Raw genomic sequence first — 22,824 nt, 5'->3', positions numbered from 1 at the left:
GTCTGTCCTACGTCAACAATCCCTATTTGAACTTGTTCGAGCACTGCGTCCACCCGGTGCAGCTATCGTGTGAGATGCCAGTTGCTAGATCAGATACAAGACGAAAGCCACTACTCAATACTTGTGCATCAGTTGTCCCACCCACGGAAGCCGATCCTGCAGCTCCCCGAGGGAGAGGCACCGCCGCACCGCCGCCATCGCTGTCGTTTGGGACGAGATCCGACAAGATTGCAAGGGCCGTGACCGTGCGACATGAACGATTTGACAAAAAGGTCGGGCTGCTTGCGCAATCGACGACCTAAGGAAAGAACGGAGCCTCGACCTCTCGCCTCGACACAGTTCATTGGTTGGGCGCTCGTCTATTGAAGTCGATGTGGTTAGACACGACTCGGGCCGTGAACAGAACGGACGTCAAAAATAACGGCTTCGGCAAGGTCGTTCCAGGCAGATCATCGCGCAGGCCAGGATCTGCCGCAAGTTACCAGGAAGATCTCACAGTATCGGATCTGTACCGAACCACAGCAGCGGGTCACTTCTTCAAGAGTCAGCCACTTCTCTGACATCAGCCTTCTGGTAGTATTATCCATCGCCTCATGAACACATCGAAATGAAGGCGACATGCTTGGAGAACGCTAAGCAGACACCTGTTAAACAAGGTCCACGAGACCATGTCAAATCCTCCGTCTCCCAATCGAGCAAGGGATCCCACGTCCCACGCTCAAATGCAGGTAACGCATCACGAGTCAGGTAATACCCCGCGCAGCCAGGTATATCACGAACCGACCAACTCCGGAACCATGTCTCTCCCAGGGTTGAAGCAGGGGTCTAACACAAATACCTCTGCCATGCCGAACGGATGCCATGTGCATGCACGCGGCTACAAACGTCGCGATCCGATTCGATTGTGAGACCCGAGGGGCACATCGATCCCGAAGATCTGATTTTGCACGTCTCTTTTATGCTTGATTGTTTTGCCGGGATACGCTGTTTGGACTCCTCTTCGTCCTGAAGGGGGAAGTCCAGGTTGGATCCCCAGGCTTATCTGAGGCGGATGGAACAGGCATTAAACGAGATTCTTCTATCATTTGACAGCTGTGTAAGTGTGTTAGGCTATTAGCACCATAGATGCTAGACGCCCGCCTGTCATCGATTATTAGGCTGTCAGGATAGGATTATCCCCAGGGCAAGCGAGCCGTCACACTTCATCGTTGTGCTCGAGCACGAGACTGCAGTGTACCATCGTCTCTCTGGTCTTGGCATCCGACCCACACCATGCAAGCCATCTCCGTACCTGTGATGAGATCTTCGCATCTGCACGGCATGAGCCACCCAGCGATTCAATCGGACATCGCCTCTCCCATCGACATCCTGCCTACTGCAGTCACACACGATTTGCTATTTCCCAATCGGGCCATGCATACGCATGTGTCTGACTTCGTGGCAGCTGGAGCTACGCAAGTTGAACACAATGATTTGTCTACTGCAACTCTTCTGCACAAGCACGCATCTGTAGGTCTGACATTCAGCCGGGACATGCCAAGCCCTGTTTCATACGCATCTATGCAGTGGAACAGGCATCCGATAGCCCTAGACGCCACTACGTCGGACAGGGACAACCAGGAGTGAAGCTGCGGCCCGCCGACTGGATGCTGAACTTGAGACCACGGTATCACAGCCCGAGACCACGGGGCTGGATATTGGCAAAGTCGTGCAGACGATATGGCAGGACGACCGCTGCAATGACTACAGGTATCATCAACTCGCACTACGCGGAAGATGTAGAGTGAAATGTGCTCCTCAATTCCTCGTTGAAGATCGTCCGCCTCCATTGCGCAAGGCAAGGCCTTCGATGAGATCTTGGCACCGTGGAGATGTATGTATGTACCAGACTACCGAAGAAGGATAGGCTATGATGCACGACGCGCGTGGCGCCATGCAGTACGATACATCGTGCGTCGTGCAACCACATACCCCGGTCCTCGTGCCCTGGTTACCGGGACAGGCCTGTTAGTCAACGTCACCTATTGTCGGGCTTCGACTACACAGTTAGTGCATGGCTCGCGCAGTGAAAATAATCTGCTTTGGCTCTATTTCGCTGTCCGCGTTCATAGGTGGAGGAGAGCAGCATGTTCATCTTGGTGGCTTTGAGCTGGCTGCATGTAGGCCATTGAACGTGGCGTGCCTGAAGAAATGGGATGTCACATCCCTTCATTATCATTCCGTGCATACATTAAATTACTATCATGTATCTTCTCGGCCCAAAGGCCCGATCCCGTCCGCTCCTCTCGCCAACGTGCAGCTTCGTCGACATGCATATGCCGCAGATATGCCGCGACCCGGTAGCAGACGAAGGTGGGACGAGGTTGCTTCTGCAGCCAGCCTCAAAGTGTACCTGGTGGCTTTGCCAAACGCATTGCGTGATCGGTGATTGTTCGATGTGGTATACGACGGCTATCATGCAGTAGGGCACGGCACATGTGGATCTTCCGAGCGCTTCTTTCCAAGCACACGAGGTGATACGTCCAGTGGGGTTCGTTCCCGGATGACGGAGAACATGCATGCATGTCCAACCTGGTTGGAGATATCTAGATCCATAACGCAGGATCGCGCTCCATAGGCTATGCTTTGCTATTGTGTTTCCCAACCAGGTTGGAGAAATCCGCAGCTCCCTGCAGGCTGATGGGGAGATCATGGATATCGCTCATTGATCGACCTACAAGATGCGCGACCCTAGTCCACCCACCGCGCTAACCTGCATGCCCACTCCACAGCACTGCCTTGATTCCTGCAGTATAGCATTAGCATACCATAAACGCATCTCCGCAGATCCACCTTCACTCACTCCACGGCAACTCCCGCCGCGCTCTCCACAGCAGACGCCACAGCCCGCCACGCCGTCCATTATCCCGGCATCCCGTGAACTCTGTCCGTGACGACCAAGGGCCACGAAGGCGCGAGGCCGCAACCCGGTGCGACGCTACACATCCAAAGCGACAGCACACAGTCGCCGCGAGTCTGCATGAAGAGAATCCGCCTCATCGGCGACCCCGGGCTCCACCTCCCAAGCCTCATTCGAAAAGTCTCGAAGACCTTAGCGGGGCCTACGTTGCGCACAGCCGGCTGGGATATGGATCGTCAAAGCGGGAGATTCCCGAGATATCGGAGAAGTGCTGGAAGCGGCATGTACGAAGAGTGTTGTCGCTGGTTTCCCCCCCCCAGCTCAATTGACAATGCTGGAGTGCATAGGCAGTAGGCGAGGCGGAGAAAGGTCGGGCCTCGTTGCGATCACAGAGGGAGGGTCCCTTGTCGGCTGGGTACGTGGTGTAAGGCTGTTTGAGTGGGACGGTTGCCTTTCGTCGTCATTGGGGGAAAGTGGTAGAGGCGCTGGTGGCGACACCGCCCTTCATACCCGAGTCCCATGCAACGCAGACAAGAAAAGAAGAAGAGGCAAATGCCAGGTGATATATGCCGTCCCAACAGAACCCCACCATCTCCACCTCTCACCCCTCCCCCTCCCCCTCCTCAACAACACCAGCATCATGCAACCCCCTCTCCCTAACCGGTACAATCCCCTCCCCCTCATACGGAAACCCAAAATCCTCCTCAACCTTCCACCCTTCCTCCCCCAACCGCTCCAACACAGCCTCCTGCTCTTCAAATAGAACATGATACCCCTGTGCCTCATCATCCAGATCCGTCGGTATCCACGAAACACTCATCGCCTTCTCAATCAAAGACAAGTCGGTTTCGCATTTCCTGAGTAAAGCCTCCCGAATAGCATCCCTATGGACAGAAAAGTATTCGGCAGGACAAAACTCCAACCCCTCAAGCAGCCGAGTTTTAATACGTTCTTTCATCCTCCCAAACCCCATGTCAATTTCTTCGACAATCCGCCAGGCATACCCCACCCCGCCCGCATAAGCCATCTGCTCCACGAACCAATAATCCCCCCGACTCCTCGTCGTCACAACCCTCTGGGGCACATTCAAAACCTTCGGTCTCCGCCGCCCCTCACTCAATTTCCACAACTGCCATTCCCTCCAAACCGCCTCCGCATCTCTACATCGTGCGAGCGCGGCGATCCAGCCGTGGAGGTACTGCCAATCGCTCCTATCCAAAAACGTCCCCAGATGGAATTGTTGTTTGGGGGGTAACTGAGCACAATCGTGGAAACCGGTTAGGACTTGGAGGAGTTCGTGCCGTTTCCAGCGTCCGTTTCGAATCTCGCCTAATCCCCTATGTCCAATCGAGAATTTCGCTATCGTGGCCCGGAAGACATTACTCGTCACATCCCTCCTATCCCTGGACAAGGCACGGAGGTACTTCTTCATATCCGCCAAACTGCGTGTGCGAGCGGCGAATTTGAGGCCCAAGGCGAGGAGTTGCGTGTTAAAGGGGACTTCGTGCACGGCGTAGCGGGCCCGCATGGCGTTTAATAAGCTCAGGACGGCGGTATCGGGGACCTGGGCGCGGCAGCGGTAGAGTGCGCGGACGAGGGGTTCGTGGAGGGCGGCGATGTGGGTTTTGAGGCGGGGCGTGAGGGTGAAGCATAAGGCGAGGATGAGTTTTATGTCGTAAGGTGTTCGACAGCGGAGCAGTTGGGCGCGCAGGATTTGCCGGGTGGTTTTGTCGTTGGGGGAGGTGAGGAGGAGGTGGCGGAAGGTGGGGTGGGAGATGGGGGCGGCGGTGGATTCGGGGAGGTGGGATTTTGGTGGTGATGGGGAGGAAGGTGCGGGGGCTCGGTCTTTGTGGATTCCGCTCTGTTGGTCCTCAGGCCAGGGGTTTGATAGTCGTTGGAGGAGTTTGATTCGCTTGTCTTTCTCCCTCCATAGCACTTCTAGACCTAGCAATGCCTCTTGCACTTCTTCCGGCTGGTGGTCCAGGTTCCAGGCTGGTAATGCTTCGCTCACTGCTACTGCGGCGGTCTGCTTGTGATCCACCGCATCTGCCTGCACTCTCCGACGAATAGCCTTCCTACTCGCCATAATGTCGTCCTCGTTGCATCCATTTGCCCGACTTGACATCGTTTCGAGCTGCCGTCTCTTCATGCCGGGGGGTCTCGGTCTCCGTCTGCCAATCAGTGCCTGCCTGGCTTGACAAGCCAGACATAGCGACGATGCCCTTCTCGCCGCCATGACGGTCCGCTCCCGAGTAGAGTAATTAGTGTAAGTGAATGGAACGGAACGCTACCACTTCTGCTCCATGAGTCCATGACAGGTTGGTGGATGTGGTATCTGCTCGTTGCCGACTACCGAGAGTTACTTTCATATACAGTATATAGTGGACCCTGACATACAGTATGCACGAGTGACTGTTCCTGAATACTGTAATGTGGGGAAGCGAAAGACATGTCACATGTGAAAGCGAAAGTCTACTTTTTCTTGCATATACTATCTTTATACCTGCAGTCCTGCACCATTTTCACCTCGAAAGCCGAGGGCTCGACTAGAATTACCCCTCTATTATCATTCCATTATGGCCGACCACGAGACCACAACCAGCCCAGCACAGCCTTTCGCACCCCCACACAACTACATCGAACATGAAGGATATGTACCAGAAGGCCAGACCCAACGCAACGCCATGCCCGGAAGTGCCCACGATGCTCAAGCAGAGGCCCAGGAGAATGGTGAAGACTACGACGACCTCTTCGACCCCTCAGAAGAAGAAGAAGAAGAAGAAGAAGAAGAAGAAGCAGACCTCTCCGACACCGACCTCGGCGCCTCCAACCCATCCGACTACACCAAAACCTACAATCGCCAACGACGACAACACCGAAACGACGCCTCCACCCCGGACCCCCAAAAGCCGAGAACAAACCCGCAACTCAATACCCGAGCCAACATCGACGACCAAATAAAAACCTTGTCAAAACACACCGGCAAACTCCGCCTTACAGATGTGGAAGCAGGGCTCGGAGGCAAACAACATGGTGGAGGCGAACGCGCCGATCGCGCCACCACGGAACAAGTGCTCGATCCGAGGACGAAGATGATATTACTGCAGATGCTGAACCGGAATATCATCACTGAGATGAATGGGGTGATTTCCACGGGGAAAGAAGCAAATGTCTACCATGCCGTTACCATCCCCCAAGAAGGCGGCGAAACCGAAACCGGCACGGCTGCAAAGACGATGCACCGCGCCATCAAAATCTACAAAACCAGCATCCTCGTCTTCAAAGACCGGGACAAGTACGTCTCGGGCGAGTTTCGCTTCAAAGGCGGCTACAACCGCTCCTCGAACCGCGCGATGGTGAAAGTCTGGGCGGAGAAGGAATTTCGGAATTTGAAGAGGTTGAGGGCGGCGGGGATCCCATGTCCCGAGGCCGTTTATTTGAAGGCCCATGTGCTGGTCATGGGGTTTTTGGGCAGTGGGAGGGGGTGGGCGGCGCCTAGGTTGCGGGATTGGGCGTTTGGTTCTTCTTCTTCTGCTAAGATGGAGGCCAAGAAGAGGGAGGAGGGGTTTGAGGGAGAGGGTGTTGAGGGAGAGAGGGAGGATGAAGGGGTGGAGGATGGAGTGGTGGGGAAGTGGCGGGAGGTGTATATCACCCTCCTCGGGTATATGAGGAGGATGTACCACGTCTGCAAACTCGTGCACGCGGATCTGTCCGAGTATAATCTCCTCTACCACAACGACAAACTCTTCGTCATCGACGTCAGTCAGAGCGTGGAACACGACCATCCTCGATCCTTGGAGTTCTTGCGCATGGATATTAAGAATATTTCCGATTTCTTTCGGAGGAAGGGCGTGGATGTGCTTTCGGAACGGACGGTTTTTGGGTTCGTGACGGTGGGGGAGGGGGCGGTGGAGTTGGGGGAGGGAATGAAGGGGGTGGTTGAGAAGCTTTTCGAGGCTGAGGCAGAGAAGGCGGAGATTGAGGGGGATGTGGAGCAGCAGGAGGTTGATAATGAGGTTTTTCGGCAGCAGTATATTCCGCAGACGTTGCAGCAGGTTTATGATTTTGAGCGGGATGCGGAGGTTTTGGGGCGGGGGGAGGGGGAGGGGTTGGTTTATCGGGGGTTGCTTGCTGATGCTGGTGGTGCTGGGGGCCGGGTGGCAGAAGGGGGGGCTGTACAGGCGTCGGCGCCTTCTACCGCCAAGGACGATCCGGCCGGCAATGATGTCGTTGTTGAGGGTGAAGACGAAGACGATGACGATGAAGATGATGACGAAGATGATGACGAAGATGACCTTGAACTCGACGAAGACGGCAACCCCATCCGTAAGAAATGGCCTGATGACGAGGACGCACGACCGAGGGGGAAGCGGTTCGAGGACAAGGAGGCGAAGAAGGCGCATAAGGTGCTCGTGAAGGAGGAAAAGCGGGATAAGAGGAAGGAGAAGATGCCGAAGCATGTTAAGAAGAAGTTGGTTGGGCAGGGGGGAAGGGGGAAGAAGTAGGGAGGCGAGGTGGAAGTCGATCTACGTAGAGGTTGGAGTGGAAGATCCTGCTAATCCCCTACTGCTCTAAATCAATGGCGAGCTGTGCTTCTCCGGACTAGATCCTGCTCGTGACATAATTCACAGCAGCCCTTCATCCTGCCCAGGTATCGAATTACTGCTTCAGCGAATCCAGTATACTCTTCCCCTCCACCCGTCAAGCCCTTCCATTCCAGACACTGCAGGCTCAACAACGGCACACTCAACGAAGTCAAACCCAAATCCAGCGGCCACTCAACGTCTCAAACAAATTATTCGTAAATGAAGGCGCGGCCAATTTCACAAACTCCAGCGCAAAACACAGGAGATTATTCTTCTCTAACAACTTGGGAGCAGCAAGCACGCCGTCCGTGAGGTTCGAGAGATCGAGGAGTGTGAAGGAATTGGTTGTCCTGGTGTTTCCGCCGATACTGGCTAGTTCCGGGTGTTTGAGGGTCCAGGAAAGGATGTCCTGGTTCAGTTCTGCGAGGCCGTAGGGGGTGGGGCGTGGGTACCAGTTTAAGGGGATGCGCTCGTGGCCGTAGGTGTAGGTGGGGTTTGAGTCGGAGGAGCTGGTGAGGCCGTAGAAGGATCTTAGGATTGTGTGGTCTGGGTTCGTGGTTATTAGGCAGGGAGAACTGTGGGTCTGTGGAGGTGCGTATGAACGGGCTTCCCTAGTCTGCCGGATGGGTTTGTGGAGGAGTAGTTGGCGAAGAGGCGCGAGATGAGGAGATAGCCGGCGTTGCGACTGACGAGGCCGGTGAACTGGGAGATATGTATTAGCTACTGTGTCAGTCGATCGTCTTGCGCGGGGTAAGCGTACTGGGCCGTAGAAGAAGTGTGGATTACTTCCCACGGTTTGCTTGAATCGCTTGACAGCAAAGTCTGACATGGCGTCGAATGCCGTGTTCGAGTCCTCATCCTCAGGCAAAGCATCCAGCATATCCTGGAAGTGAACCATATTCAGTGTCCACGCGTCTCCAGTCTCGAATAAATCGTCTCGAGTAGGCGAGGAGTCCGCCTCGACGAGATTATGCGTCAGATTCAGTCCTTGCGGCTTTCCAGCAATTCCTAGTAGACCTTTCAGAAGAAGACTGACATCCTTACTCTCGCCTCCGATGGAGACTCGGAGGTTCAGGGAGACAGGTGCACCGCCTGATACTACTCCCAAAGTCGCCAGTAGTGTTGCCAGACCCAAGCCCATGTTGAATACACTGGTTACGGCAGGATTTGCCTCAGGCAGCGAGACCACGCCATCGCGGGAGATGTAGCCGTAATTTGCGAGTGCGTTGAGGCCGGGGCATGGTTCTCGTTGTTGGTCTGCGGTGGGTGCTTGCCATGCGTGGGCTCCTGAGACGTCCACGGGGTTAGGCTGGGTGCTGAATAGGTTCCTCTCCTGGAGGCTGGCGTGAGGGCTGGTGTGAGGGTTTGCTGAAGCATTTGGGAGGGACAAACACAGTACGAAGATGCTCAACAAGCCGACCGTGGCGAAAGCCATGGCGAGCGGGGTCTAAAAGGAGGATCCGCCCTCTCGCTGTGGTATGATGTGTTTCTTACCTTCAGGCTCAGCAGCTATCCCAGTATTACATACTGTACGAGGTGGATGCTGAGGAACCCTGTGCTGATATCCCAGCTCACGGCGACATGCGTGAACTTGCCGACATGAAGATCCGCTGCCCATGTTGTGCTAGCCCATTCGCCTGTGGCATATCAGCGACCATCTGGTCTATGCTGTGGTGGCAAGTCATGTCCCTGCACTTGTGGAGGCGCGAAGGACATGCGCCCCTGCCCGCCGACTCTCCAAACGTCGACAACAGAGCCGACGTGGAGTGGCTTGGTTGAAGTGAAATCAAAGGAAGATGTCCACGGACCCCAACGCTCTTGGCGCCAAGGAATCACTTGCGACTTTGGCACCAAACCCATGCCCGTCCATCATGGCCATGCTTGCCATCCTGCATTGTCGAGACAGTTCAGCCCACTGCAGGGGCAGATAGGCGAGAAACCGAAGCTCCAGGCCAGTGCTACTTACGACTATGATAGCGACATGCATCTCGAGCGTGATACTCAATCGGAGAGTATGTATACTCAGCTCATTAACGACCTATGAGTACTTCAAAAGAAGCATGGCAAAAACCGCGTCCCGCATACACGGCCGGGGATCAGTGGCCCCGGTCAAGACTATCTTGTGTTATCCTCCGTATTCCCCTCACATTCCTGATTTCGAGCGAGGCGGATGTCAAGCATTTCATTAAGGATGAAGCGTGGGGCCATCATGCGTCTTGCTCTGCACCCATCGGTGCCGACGACGACGTCAATGCTGTCCTGGATACGAACTTCAAGGTTCGTGGCGTTCAGGGCTTGCGGGTTGTTGACGCTTCGGCCTTTGCGAAGATCCCGGGAACATTTATTGCGCTGCCCACGTATATGATCTCTGAGAAGGCGGCGGATGTGATCATCAAGGGCTTGTGAGTGGCGTGAATCGTGGCGAGACTGCTCCGAAGCTCGGGTAGTCCAGACGATGTAGCCTTTCACTGGCGCAGTCCTCCATAGCGAGAGTTAATAGATCTCTTTCTAAAGGAGCTGGTCGTGTCTTTCGACCAGGAAGGTTCCACTTATCGTCGCTGCATCCACTCTCTCGACATTTAGAGCGTGTCACGGAACTGATTCCTCGTCACTGTTCCTTCCTAGAAGATGAAATGTCAAAAGTGCTTGCCCTAGGTAGTTCTGGCTGGATGTGATTATCCGCAATGGGCGCATATCATACAATATCATATGTGTAATGCAATTAAAATTTACCTCATAAAACTCCTCCCCCGCCACGCAATGCTTCTCGAAATCTCCACGCAAACAGCTGGACAGAATTTCCAGCTCCCTCGGTGACATGGACAGCTTAGCCAGAGGCTCTCGTATTTAGGATCAGTGCCACGATCAATCTGCATCACGACGTCAGCAAAGTCCTCAGTTATCTCACACAGCACTACGCCACATGCTCCCATGAAGTGAAGCAAGAAGAGATAACCAAACTCACCCATACAACCCAAGCACCTCCCCAAAAATCAAAATCAACACCATGCCCACGAAAATCCGACTCTGCTGCATATAAGCCCGCACACCAGCATCCCCCACCACCCCAATCGCATAACCCGCCGCCAATCCCGTGAGGCCGACCGAGAGGCCACAGGCCAGGTGCATGCAGCCTTCGAAGAGGGTGTAGTGTTTCTCGGGCGGGGGTTTCATGTTGCCGGCTATGAGGACGGAGACGACGAGGGAGTAGACGGCGATGATTCCGGACATTACCACGGGGATGAGGGACTGTGGGGGAGAGGGAGATGTGATTAGTGGTGTCTTATTTTCCCGGTGTCGGAGTGAGAAGAATGAGGGGTGATGTCTGGATGAGGTGATGTTGGGTGATAGAGATAGACGTACCTTCATGATCAGGTCGCCGCGGAAGGTTCCTACGCCTGCGATGCCGATGCCGGATTTGGCGGTGCCGTATGCTGCTCCTATGCCTGTAGTATCACACAGTCTCAGCTCCCATATCCTCTACCAAGTGCTTTGTTCTTCATCTCATATGGATAGATGGTGTAAGGCATACATCCAAATATCATGGCAAATGCCACGCCGGCCATGCCTAGGAAAGGCGCGAATTTGGGCGCATAGTCGTTCTCGGACATGATGGCGGTTGGCTGCGAGGCTCAGATGGGGACGTGGTGGGGGATGAGAGGGCGGATGGCGTGGGCGAGATGAGGTGTGGTAGGTGAATGCTCTGCTACGGTATCCTATGCGCCTTCCAAAAGCACGTCCGGAGATGTGTCGGAGCTTGGACATGGATGATGACCGACTGTCGGCACGTGAGCGTCACTTTTGAAGACGGTTCATGCTCGATCGGATGTTTTGCGAGACATGGACGGTGTAGCAGAGCAGCATATGAGACTCGCGAGACATCCCCAGACCATCAGACAGATATATACTCCTTGTACTTTGCTGCTTCAACCAATATCTGCTGATAGAAACATAATTCTAATCATTCTGATCAATCCACGAATCGCTCTGCTTGGCACAATCGCGGACCCTGCTTTCTTGTGCCGCCACGGCTGCCATCTCTGTTTCCATTCGCTGCAACTGACCCTGTCGACCAACCACAGCCGCGTACCGACAACTCCTGCTTGTGCGACCTCTACGCCTGCGTCTGAATTGCAGTGCATGATACAACCCGCCAACCCGATTCACGCACACAATCTTTGATCTTGCAGCGACTGCTTCCTGGTGGAGACGGAGATAGTCGGATCGGTGAAGTGAAGTGAAGTGAAGTGCTCGGACGAAAGAGGCGAGGAATATACCTTGAGCGACAGGAAGGGAAGGAGCAAAGGAGCAAAGGAGGGAAGTGAGTGAGGAGGCCGAATGTCTGGCGGGGTTGGACCTGCAACAGCACGTGAAGTTGCCAGCGAACCAGGCAGACGCGCATCCCCTGCGGCGCCGTAGTTGGTAACGGCCATGGCATATCAGGCCCAGTCGGGGCGGAATTATGGCGGAGGGCCACCAGGAGCAGGAGGGAATCAGTTCGGACCTGCCTCGTCCGCTGCTCGGGATGCCGCCTTCAATAACATCTTCGGCGCCGCACCTCCCGGCCAGGGACGAAGCCAGACGATGACGAGCGCGACCCCTCAGATCCCCAATGATCGAGCGGCGACGATGAGTGGAGCGAGTGCCCAAGGCTTCACGAATAGAGGGCCAGCGATGAGGCCGGGGACACAGCCGAACGGAGCATATCCCGTTCCGCCTCCACCTCACAGTATGCAGCAACAGGGGTATGGGGTCCAGAGTAGTCCGCAGAGACGACCGCCACCGCCACAAGCCCTACCACAGCCCATACGGCCCGATCGAACACCCTATGGTCAGCCACAACGGGTGGACCCACGAGGATATCCCATGCAAGGCCAGCAAACACGCTCCTTCACCCAGCGACCATATGCACCACCAGGCCCAGCATTGAACACCGACGGCTATCGTACGCAGTCACTATCGCAAACACGACCACCCGTGTATCAGCCACCCGGCGGCAACTACGCACAATCGCCCGCCAATGCCTTCCGAGCACAACCATACCTCAACCAGCCCAATCGAACAACAGCACAAGGTCGTGTGGTGCCAGAGCGGCAAGATGAGCGGAGTATGACGATGGGTTCGCGGATAGGAGAAGATCACATGCAAACGATGAGTGGACGAGTCATACCCAATCGGCAACGGATGGGATCGGAGGATACTACGGATTCTAATCCACACTCTGAGACGCCGACTATGACCAATGGATACCACCCGGACCGTTTGACGAATGGATCTGGAGCACCCCAGATGAACGGCAGGATGCCCAGTAACGCCTCAACCATCTCTAGGACGACGAGCATGGCGTCGACTATAGTTCCGCCAGGTCTAGATGCCACAAGCCCACGCCCCTCAGTCACAGGCACGATTCGAAGCGATTCTGGACGAACAGGGACCATGGTGGCTCAGAAGAAACCTTCGCTCGTCTACGGCGCACTTCTCTCGAACGTGGCGAATGCCTTTCGGGAACGGGTGCCGTTGATAGAAAAGGAGAAGGATGGCTTGGTGTACAAGAATGCCTTTTCTGGTTACGAGGCTGTGGAGCTCATTGCGTATATCATCCGCACGAGCGACAGGAACTTGGCATTACTTCTCGGCCGATCACTGGATGCGCAGAAGTTCTTTCATGAGGTGGCATATGCGCATAGGCTTCGTGATAGTCCTAACGAGATCTATCAATTCAAGGAGACGCTCAATGAGGATCCGCCGGAAGTCAACGGCGTCTTTACGCTTTTGACGGAATGCTATTCGCCGACTTGCAATCGAGATAATCTATGCTACTCTATCGCTTGTCCGCGACGACTGGAACAGCAGCAACGACTCAACATGAAGGTGACGCCTGGTCTGCGCCGTGAGACGAGCCGATCCAGTTTGCACGACGAGATGGAGAATGAGCAGAAACTGTGGATCAATACCGTATCCAAGGAAGTCAGTGACGGTGTTTCGGAACGGGAGAGGAAGAGGCAAGAGACGATCTCGGAACTAATGTACACCGAGCGCGACTTCGTCAAGGACCTGGAATACCTCCGCGACTTCTGGATCAAGCCCTTGCGAACACCGGAACTGTCACCCATCCCGGAGCATCGACGCGAGAAGTTCATCCGGACCGTCTTCAGTAATTGCCAAGAAGTGCATTCAGTCAATGCCCGCATGGCACAAGCCTTGACTCGACGACAACAGCAAAACCCTGTCGTTAGAAACGTGGGCGATATCTTCCTCGAGTACGTCGGCCTCTTCGCCCCCTTCATCAAATACGGCGCCAATCAACTCTTCGGCAAGTTCGAGTTCGAGCGGGAGAAGTCGAGTAACCCCGCCTTCGCGCGGTTTGTGGAGGAGACGGAGCGGTTGAAGGAGAGCAGGAAGCTGGAGTTGAATGGGTACTTGACGAAGCCTACGACGCGGTTGGCGAGGTATCCGTTGCTGCTTGGCGGGATTCTGAAGGTGACGGCGGAGGATAATCCGGATCAGCATGATCTTGTTCGCGCGATTGCGTTGATTAAGGAGACGTTGACGAGGGTGAATGAGGAGAGTGGGAAGGCGGAGAATCATTTCAATTTGATGGCGTTGAATTCGCAGCTGAAGTGGGGACAGATTCCGCATATGGATTTGAAATTGACGGAGGAGACACGGCAGTTGATTTTCAAGAGTGCGCTCAAGAAGGCTCCGACTTCCGAGGCGGCGGATGTGACGGCTTACCTTTTCGACCATGCCGTGTTGCTTGTCAGGGTCAAGATGGTGAATAAGCGGGAGGAGATGAAGGTGTATCGGAAACCTATCCCATTGGAACTGTTGCAGATCAAGGAGATGGATGCGGTGTTGCCGCGGATGGGGGTGGTCAAGAGGCCGAGTAGTAGTATGATTCCCGGTGTGGTTACCAGGGCCACAGGGACCATGACGAGCAGTGTGACGGGTAAGGGTGGGAGTGATAGTCAGGGGTGGCCGATCACGTTCAAGGGGTTGGGCAAGGGTGGGTATGAACTTACGCTTTTCACGCAGAATCAGATTATGCGGGAGAAGTGGATGGAGTGTATCCAGGCGCAGAAGGAGAAGTTGAGTGAACGGCATCGGATCTTTGCTCTTACGAAACTCTGCGAGGGGTTCTTCACGAGTACGGTCCGCATTAACTGCTGTCGACCCATGGACGGCGGGAGGAAACTAGTCATCGGGACGGACTTTGGCGTCTTTGTCTGTGAACGGCGGCCAAAGGACGGCCCAGGTGCCAGTTCCACAGGCCCCAACAAACCACGTAAGATGCTCGAAGCGAAATTCGTCACACAGCTGGAAGTGCTAGAACAGCATCAAATCCTCATCGTCCTCAGCGACAAAGCCGTCTACACCTACCCGCTCGAGGCCCTCGACCCAGAAGAAGGCCCTAACGCCCCGAGCAAAAAAGGCCGCCGGATCTGCCACGCCAATTACATCAATGCCGGGATGTGTAACGGACAGACCCTCGTCTGCTGCGTGAAATCCCACTCCCTGAGCAGTACGGTCAAAGTCTTCGAACCAATGGATATGCGCGCCGGACGGCAAAAGAAATCCGGTCTGGCGAAGATGCTGGCTTCAGGTCAAGAGGTCCTGCGCCCGTACAAGGAATTCTACATCCCGATGGAAAGCAACAGCGTCCACTTCCTGCGCTCCAAACTCTGCGTCGGCGGCGCCAAGGGTTTCGAAATCGTCTCCCTCGAAACACTAGAAACGCAATCCCTCCTCGACCAAGCCGACACTTCGCTCGACTTCGTCAGTAGGCGGGAAACCACCGTGAAACCCATCTACATCGAACGCAACACCTCGGAGTTTTTACTCTGTTATAATGATTTTAGTTTCTATGTCAATAAGAATGGGTGGCGGGCGAGGGGCGATTGGAAGATTTTGTGGGAGGGGAGGCCCGAAGCGTTTGCTACGTGGGGGGAGAAGTTCATTATGGCTTTTGAGCCGGAGTTTATTGAGGTTCGGTCGAGTGAGAGTGGGGGGTTGGTTTGTATTCAGACGCAGAGGCAGACGAGGTTTTTGCATCAGAGTACGCGGGAGGTGAGTAATTTGTCCCTATTCTGGAGGCTGGTGGGTTGGTGTGGGGTTGCTTGTGCTAATGTGGTTTTCTTGGCAGATACTTTTTGCGTACGAGGATGAGAATGGAGAGGATGTCATTGCTTCGTTAGATTTTTGGGGGAAGAGCTAGATTCGGCGGGCTCTTTCCCCTTCTGGTCTGATGTGCATATGATGTGGAACTCAGGGCCACTTTGGACGACGGCTTGGCTATCTTGACCCCGGCTTTAGCGTTGATCATGGCCTTTGCAACATGGCCTTCGACATGGCTGAGTCGCTATCCGAGCCGCCACGGCCTACCGTCAGTGGCAGTACAAGGACCGAGGCACGAACTGTGCAGCGCGCAGGCTTTGGTTCGCCCTCCCCAGCAAGCCTGTGTGGCATATATGGATCGTGTCCGAGTTGCAAACCTGGCCTGTCAGTGGGCTACCAATGCGGAGTCTAGGAAATCCCCGCCTGGTAGACGATACGAGGGGAGGCCATGTCGTGTCGTGGAGTGAAGAGAAGCGAGGTAAAGAAAGAGAAGAGATGTGCGAGCGAGCAAGCATGAATGTATCTTGGAGCATAATGCTGGCTTAGGAGGTTGGTGGCGGATTCGTTGCGGATGCGTACGTATTGTACATATTACCTTTTGATCAACCTTTTCTTGCGCCTTCAGCCAATCCGGAGTACTGGTTCTTACTAACTGTCTTTTGCATTGTTTCTGGGATCTTCCGATTCTGCCTGGCGATGGCTGTGGGTTATGGGTATCGCTGACTGCTCACCCGGACGCGCAGAGGAATAGACGGCTCAGGTTGCAGCAGCATTCAAGGATCTAGTATTACGCCTTTAACCACGCCCGAATACCAGAACATTCATGAACTGCTGACAAGGGCAGAGCACTCTCAAACACTCCGCCGAACTGATCGATTCTGCTTGACCAATTTGAGACAGACGCAACGGACAGAGTACTCGTACAGGTCCGCTCACAATCGTCCGCAAAGTCAGCGCCGAGTCCCACACGAGATCATTTCTCAGCCTTCGACCACTTCACTACCTTCACTCGCCTTACTCTGGAGCCTATTTCCAAGCACAACAGGGACCTACTCCTCTTTCGGTTCACCAGGATGGTGTGTATCCTCTTCCGGTACGCTGATATTCTTACGTCGCTGGCATAGAAATGTGGTATCGTCGTGTGCGTGCTTCCGCGTAGTAATGTACTCAGAATTTCGGGACTTAGGCTGGTAGGATGGAATAGAGGTGATTGGTATTGATGATGTCGAAGTAGTATTATTGGGCGAAGAGATTAGTGGGTTGACGTTGGGATGTAAATGTTGATGTGGATGGACGGGAGCATCATTGGGCTCGACGCTCGTTCCGTGGTGTTTGGGATTGAGAAGGGGACAGACGGGCAGTGGCTTTTTCAGAAACACGACCTTTCTCTTTTGCACTGGCACAAGGCATGATGCATTTGCCCGAGACGGCGAGTGTGACTCTGCGCAGGAGATTGCCGGCTGTATACAAGGCGGGATCGAATATTGACGAGGCGCTGTCAATGTATAGTTTCGCACTGGTGTGGAGGGCATGTCGCCCGACCGTCAAACTAGAGGATGCATGCCAGGTTCGCCCGAGTTCAGTCGCGTCGAGACCTTGAATTCCGGATGAATAAATCCTTGGAGCTCGAGGGACGAGCCTGTATCTCTAGATCGATCGAGCCTCTATACCCACCAAAGTGCTACCCCAAATGCGGTGACACATGCTACAAGCCCAAAACCAGCCACCAGCATACCTAGTGAGATATCAAACGTGTGTGGTCCTGTCTGAGCTGAGTGGAGTATCCGTTTGTATATCGCTGGAGGCTTGACCCCGCAAGCGAGGGTAGTATTGCAGTATTCGGAGTACTAATTGATGCTGACCAGTGTGACACACGACTGCAAGGCATTATTCTGCTCTGACCAGCGAAGGTCCTTGACAGTGATGAGACCAGTCCAGACTGGTCAAGAAAAGCCAGCAATTGATACGAGGGAGCCGACGGCTGCGATGAGCTTGCCAGTGTAGCTTGAGGGCAGAAGCCGCGTGGCGGTGGCTTTGAAGCACGATATCCTGCTTTTTGTTGCCACTTGCGGTGTAGCTCTCTGGACTGAGGAAGTCATCTAATGGCTTCCTGTGGTCATGTTCGTCTCCGATATAGAGTCGACTCGTGGCGGTATAGGACTCACTCGATAATGGAATGCCGGGCGGGTATCCTCCAACAATGACATCTCGATATGATAGCACGCACTCCTTCACCTCTTCAATCAGGGCAAGGACGAACCTTACAGCGTGGGACTGCAGCAGGTCGCACGGCCGGTATTCGTTGCACGGCACAACCCTCCCGAACTCTGAAGCGTTGCTGCGCCAAGCTTGCACCACGGTCATGAAGCAGCGCCACTGCCATTGAGATGCCTAGTCGTTACGAGAGCGAACCCAAAGGAACGAGATTCTCACCGAGACGCTGCACATATGTGTAAAATTTACCAGCGTATTGAGGCTGGCCTTGTCGTGACCCCTTTTAAAATCGTGGTCCGCATACACAAGTCTGTGGATGATTGCTGCTTGGCAGAACGTTCCCACAGTCTCTTGAAGCGTGGCTGAGACAGCTCAGGAATGGTCATTGACCAGCTAGCATTCTTTTCCCATCCTGACTATCGTGAACTAAGAGCTATGTATTCTCGGGGTATTTCGCTAGATCCAATGGATCGTGACGACAAAGAACAGTGTGTAATAATAAGTAGCTAGTGAGAGACAAGTCCAGCCCTTCGTGTCCAGACTAAGCGAATCATAGAAGGTATATCGTCAGTATTATCGCCGCCAACGCCTTGCCATAAGTCACTCTCTGAGTCACCATCTACACAAGTCCATCTTGACTCGAACCTTAGTGTTGCCTTGCCTCGCCCCTCTCCCGCACCGATCTTCGAACCTGGTGAATGTGTCCAGATTAGGTATGGTCCGTCAGTCAGCATGCCGTCCTGTGCGCCGGCATATACTCTGAGCACTTCTACAACAGACGTGGACCACTTCACTCAGCCCACTCCTTCATATACTCATCAATCTTCCTCCGTCCAGTGTCGATCCTTAAGAGCCTCGTACTGCGACTCATCAACCACATTCCGCTTGAACATATCCTTGAACACAGTCCGGAAGCGCTTGCCAAGCTTGACATGCTGTTCGGGAGTCTCACGTCTGGTGGCACTTCGCGCACGCGTGCGAGGCTTGACCCGGGTCCGGGAAGGTGTCCTGCTTCGACTGGCCATTGTACCGGGTAAGGCATGCGTCATCTGATGTGGCAGTGGTGAACCAGTAGCGGAGAAGGACGAAGAAGTGTTTGATGTAGTCTCTGAAGGCCGAGGTGATGCTCCTGTGAAGTCGTCCGGGGTGGAGACTCGGGCTAGAGATTGCACAGGAGGTGCCGTTGCTGGACCCGGTGGGATGTATGTGAATGATTCGTAGGGAGCGGCTACCGCACTCGACGGATACGGGTCGACGTCAGAGGTCTTACAAGCGTAGGCTGCTTGTTTCCGTCCATCGCTGGTGCTTGGTCGATGGCGGGAATATGAGTGAGAACGAGTTGCCCAGAGGTCTCCGAGTGCTCTGCGCTCCGTCTCGGAAAGAGGTTGGGATTTCGAGTCGATATATGGTACTTGAGCAATGCTACGACTCTCCCAGGGCGGGCTTGCCGAGTCAGTCCTCTCTGGTACGGAATGCACACCGGAAGATGATGAGAGTGAGCGTTCCATATTGTCGATAGGGTAGCCCGGTCTCCGAAAATGTGTCGCAAAGGGTTATTCAGGTGAGCGGCCAGTGGCCTAGTATTATCTCGGTGTCGAGGACAGCTGACCTGCAGCTTTCGAAGTGGGGGCTGTGCACCTGGCAGACAGGCCTCGTACAGCCCGACTGTATTCGTGCCTTACACCAGGACAACGACCAGTCGGTCGTGAGTAGTAACAACAATGATAGTCGAGCCAAGGAAAGGAAACAAGGACGAGGACAAGACAAAGCTGCTCCGCCGCACTAAACAGATGTGACTAGTGAGAAGAGAAGGGAAGGCCGAAGGCAAAAACTATGGGTAATAAGAAAGAAACTCGACCATGAGGCACAGTCTGCACGCGACAACAGCACTTACCGCTGTCAATAGCGCTGGGGACGCGCAAAGATGTTCAGGCTCTCCACACTGCATTGCATCAGTTTCATATAGTCGGTACAGGGGTGCCAGAGGGTGGTGTGGTTGATGTGGTCCGGTGTGGCAACAATGCAGGCATCGTATTGGTGAAGGACAGGTAGAAGCCCGGGGTAATGGTTCTGTCATCATTGATGGGTCTTGCTGGCACGAATGGGATGTCGTGTAGGAGTATGGCTTTGCCGCCTGGTATGACAATGCCGTTGGAGAAGGCTGAAGCTTTAACGTGTGGTATGGCGCTTGGAAGGCGGGTGCCAGTGATTGGTCGGCTGTGCCTCTTGCAAGCGCCCGGTCTGCTTCGTACACCTGTTGCGAGCGTGGTTGTGCAAATTTGGGTGTCCAAGCATGCCGTTCCTCGTATGCTCCTCACTGATTTTCTGCAGCTGTCATATGGAAGTCTGTCCGGTGATGCGCCCCCAGGATGCCAAAGGCGTTGCTACAAAGCTTGAATGTAACGCCACCGTCCGCGATTGCCTGAGGCGCAGAAAGCTTGGCTCATGGCGCAAGGAAGGTACCGGTAGCTGTCAACTACTAGATACATGCTCCCTCCTCCGCCGCTGTCACGTTACGCACTGGTTATGTGCTTAGCATCCGAGCAAGAAGATGGACACAGATGCGTGATTGCTTAGGGCGTGCTCTATGCCTCCGTCATCGCGATGCCGGCAAGTGCCAAGCATAGATAGGCAGTTTCTGCCGACGGAGGATCATAATGCAGCTATCCTCAACCAGAACAGACTTCAGATAAGTCTTTCTCGACGACATATATCCAGGTCTGAACGGACGACTCAGCGATTTTCTGTCGCACTTCGAGCTCCAGCAATCGACGACATAGTCTCGACCACGACCTAGTGAGCATTGCTTGACATCATCGATCATTAGCCAATCATCTCCTGACGCCAGTAGCAATGGCGGTCTTTGGAGACAAGGGACAAGCCGATCAACTAAGATCAATCCCACCGGGCCTCGACTTGGACACCACCAAGGAAGCCGAAGGACTACGAGACGTAGCCGCAGATCTCTTCCTCGAGATCAACCAGTACTCGCCCGAAGAACTAGCAGCAGAACGGAAAATCGTCAAACGAAAGCTCGATATGATCATCATGCCTATGTACGTAGTAAAAGACTAATCCCAAACAACTACTGATCGTGATGTACAGTATCTGCATAACCTACTGTCTCCAGTTTCTCGATAAGCTTAGCCTCAATTACGCAGCTGCATATTCGTTCATCCCTGACCTGCATCTGGAGTGGAACCGCTACTCGTGGGTCGCGGCCATATTCAACTTCGGGTATGGAAGAGATGACCAGCCCCATCGGTAGACATGTACAGCTTGGCTGACACTTTGCCCAGCTATCTATTCTGGGCCCTTCCAGCGAATTTTTTGATCCAACGAGCACCCATAGGCAAGCTGACAGGCACCATGATATTCATCTGGAGTATCCTTCTGGTCTCTCACGTCGGCGCGAAGGACTATGCCGGAATTTTGGTTCTGCGGTTTCTGCTCGGATGTTTCGAAGCTGGCATTTCGCCTTCGATCATGAACATTGTGGCGATGTACTATACTCGTCCCGAACAGCCGTGGCGGATGTGTATTTTCCTTGGCTTTAATGGCATGTCTACTATTATCGGATCTTTGCTGGGCTTCGGACTTGGACATGTCAATAACATCGGTTTGAAGTCCTGGCAGCTGATCTTCCTTGTCATCGGGCTAATGAACTTTGTGTGGAGTATCGTATTCGTAAGCCATGTGTCCTGAAGATGATACAGATCCGTGCTGACCATCACCAGCTCCTATTTATGCCTGACTCTGCGACCAATGCAAAGTTCTTGTCACACAAGCAAAAGGTCGTGGCTGTAGATCGAGTCTCGAAGAATATGGTCGGGGTCAAGACGAAACAGTACAAGCCCAAGCAGATCGTGGAAGCATTACTGGACGTCAAGGTCTGGACGCTCGTTCTGATTGGCATGGCTACCGGGATCATCAACGGTGGTGTTTCGAATTTCGGCTCTGCCTTGATCAAAGGATTCGGCTTCTCGAGTATCGACGCCACCTTACTGCAATTGCCCAACGGCGTTATCGAGTTCATCGTTGTACCATCTTGTGGTCTGATAGCAACCTTTGGTGGGAATGTACGATGCCTGACGATCATGGTTGTCTGCCTCATACCGCTCGGAGGTCTTCTAGGCATCAGACTCACAAGTCTGGACCACAGATGGGCTCTGGTCGGCTCGAGCTGGCTTCAAGGAGTGGTCGGAGCACCTATCATCCTTTGCTGGAACCTGATGACCACGAACATTGCAGGACATACTAAGCGAAGTATCTCAAATGGCATGTGGTTCGTCTTCTACGCCGCTGGCAATATTGCTGGAGCGAACATCTTCAATACTAAAGAAGCGCCGAGATACTTCTCGGCTCTCACCGGATTGATCGTGTGCTATATTGCCACCATCTTGCTTGCAGCATTCCTGTGGGCGTATATGGCGTTAGAGAACAGACGAAGAGATCGTCTACTTGGACCAGGAGAGGAGGTCATCCGTGACGCGGAAGAGAAAGCTATTCTTGAAGGCTTTAAGGACAGTACTGACAAGGAGAGCAAAGGATTCAGATACAGTCTGTAGTCCGAGATGGTAAGCAGGCAACGTGACGGCTCGAAGTTGTATATACAAGCCAGCAACATCATCAACAACATACCGAGACTTGATCTCACGTGAGGCTGTTCGAGCCAAAGAGTCGGTTCACACAATATCTGGCGGGAGCCGAGATCAATTTATCCACTCTCACGACCCCGTCCAGCCAAGAACTTACACATTAGCGTGAAAGAGTCGTCCAACCAATCATACCTCGTAGGGGCCAACTCGGCGCTTACAGCGCACACAGCTAGCCGATCACAGCCAGCTGCATCGCACGTCGTCCTCAGTCCGGCTCACTCCAATCGCTTTGCTGTATTGCCGCCAAGCTGGCTGCGATTCCTGCGTGCTCTTGCGGTATGCACGGGAGTTCATGCCGTGGGCGTGCGTGACAGCGCTAAGGATTGCTGGTGAGGTCGTCTGGTTTCTTTAT

The 22,824-nt window shown here is 54.0% G+C and overlaps 7 protein-coding genes across 7 annotated transcripts; 3 read left to right on the top strand and 4 right to left on the bottom strand.

The window, feature by feature from the left end:
• Window positions 1–3,500: 3,500 nt before the first annotated feature.
• Window positions 3,501–5,024, bottom strand: LTS14_004548 (uncharacterized protein; the record flags this gene model as incomplete). The annotated part of the gene is made up of 1 exon (XM_064837250.1): window positions 3,501–5,024. One exon carries the CDS (start codon window positions 5,022–5,024, stop codon window positions 3,501–3,503), a length of 1,524 nt encoding a protein of 507 aa, XP_064695209.1.
• A 109-nt stretch (window positions 5,025–5,133) lies between these two features.
• Window positions 5,134–7,404, top strand: rio1 (Serine/threonine-protein kinase rio1; the record flags this gene model as incomplete). The annotated part of the gene is made up of 2 exons (XM_064837249.1): window positions 5,134–5,156; window positions 5,409–7,404. 2 exons carry the CDS (start codon window positions 5,134–5,136, stop codon window positions 7,402–7,404), a joined length of 2,019 nt encoding a protein of 672 aa, XP_064695208.1.
• Window positions 7,405–7,654: 250 nt separating this feature from the next.
• Window positions 7,655–8,920, bottom strand: LTS14_004546 (uncharacterized protein; the record flags this gene model as incomplete). Its single annotated transcript, XM_064837248.1, has 2 exons — window positions 7,655–8,101; window positions 8,246–8,920. 2 exons carry the CDS (start codon window positions 8,918–8,920, stop codon window positions 7,655–7,657), a joined length of 1,122 nt encoding a protein of 373 aa, XP_064695207.1.
• A 1,392-nt stretch (window positions 8,921–10,312) lies between these two features.
• On the bottom strand, window positions 10,313–11,096 carry VMA11 (v-type proton ATPase 16 kDa proteolipid subunit 2; the record flags this gene model as incomplete). The annotated part of the gene is made up of 4 exons (XM_064837247.1): window positions 10,313–10,355; window positions 10,451–10,734; window positions 10,849–10,931; window positions 11,018–11,096. 4 exons carry the CDS (start codon window positions 11,094–11,096, stop codon window positions 10,313–10,315), a joined length of 489 nt encoding a protein of 162 aa, XP_064695206.1.
• Window positions 11,097–11,916: 820 nt separating this feature from the next.
• On the top strand, window positions 11,917–15,700 carry ROM2 (RHO1 GDP-GTP exchange protein 2; the record flags this gene model as incomplete). The annotated part of the gene is made up of 2 exons (XM_064837246.1): window positions 11,917–15,552; window positions 15,629–15,700. The coding sequence occupies 2 exons, from the start codon at window positions 11,917–11,919 to the stop codon at window positions 15,698–15,700; spliced, it is 3,708 nt and encodes a 1,235-aa protein (XP_064695205.1).
• Window positions 15,701–18,632: 2,932 nt separating this feature from the next.
• LTS14_004543 (uncharacterized protein) lies at window positions 18,633–19,322 on the bottom strand (the record flags this gene model as incomplete). The annotated part of the gene is made up of 1 exon (XM_064837245.1): window positions 18,633–19,322. One exon carries the CDS (start codon window positions 19,320–19,322, stop codon window positions 18,633–18,635), a length of 690 nt encoding a protein of 229 aa, XP_064695204.1.
• Window positions 19,323–20,667: 1,345 nt separating this feature from the next.
• On the top strand, window positions 20,668–22,382 carry LTS14_004542 (uncharacterized protein; the record flags this gene model as incomplete). Its single annotated transcript, XM_064837244.1, has 4 exons — window positions 20,668–20,870; window positions 20,920–21,051; window positions 21,114–21,501; window positions 21,552–22,382. The coding sequence occupies 4 exons, from the start codon at window positions 20,668–20,670 to the stop codon at window positions 22,380–22,382; spliced, it is 1,554 nt and encodes a 517-aa protein (XP_064695203.1).
• Window positions 22,383–22,824: the final 442 nt, after the last annotated feature.

This window comes from Recurvomyces mirabilis (assembly GCF_035927965.1).
Source record: "Recurvomyces mirabilis strain CCFEE 5264 chromosome Unknown scaffold_10, whole genome shotgun sequence".
Taxonomy (NCBI): Eukaryota; Fungi; Ascomycota; class Dothideomycetes; order Mycosphaerellales; family Teratosphaeriaceae; genus Recurvomyces; species Recurvomyces mirabilis.
Note: the sequence above shows the minus strand (reverse complement) of the source record. Positions and strands in the feature narration are given on the sequence as shown.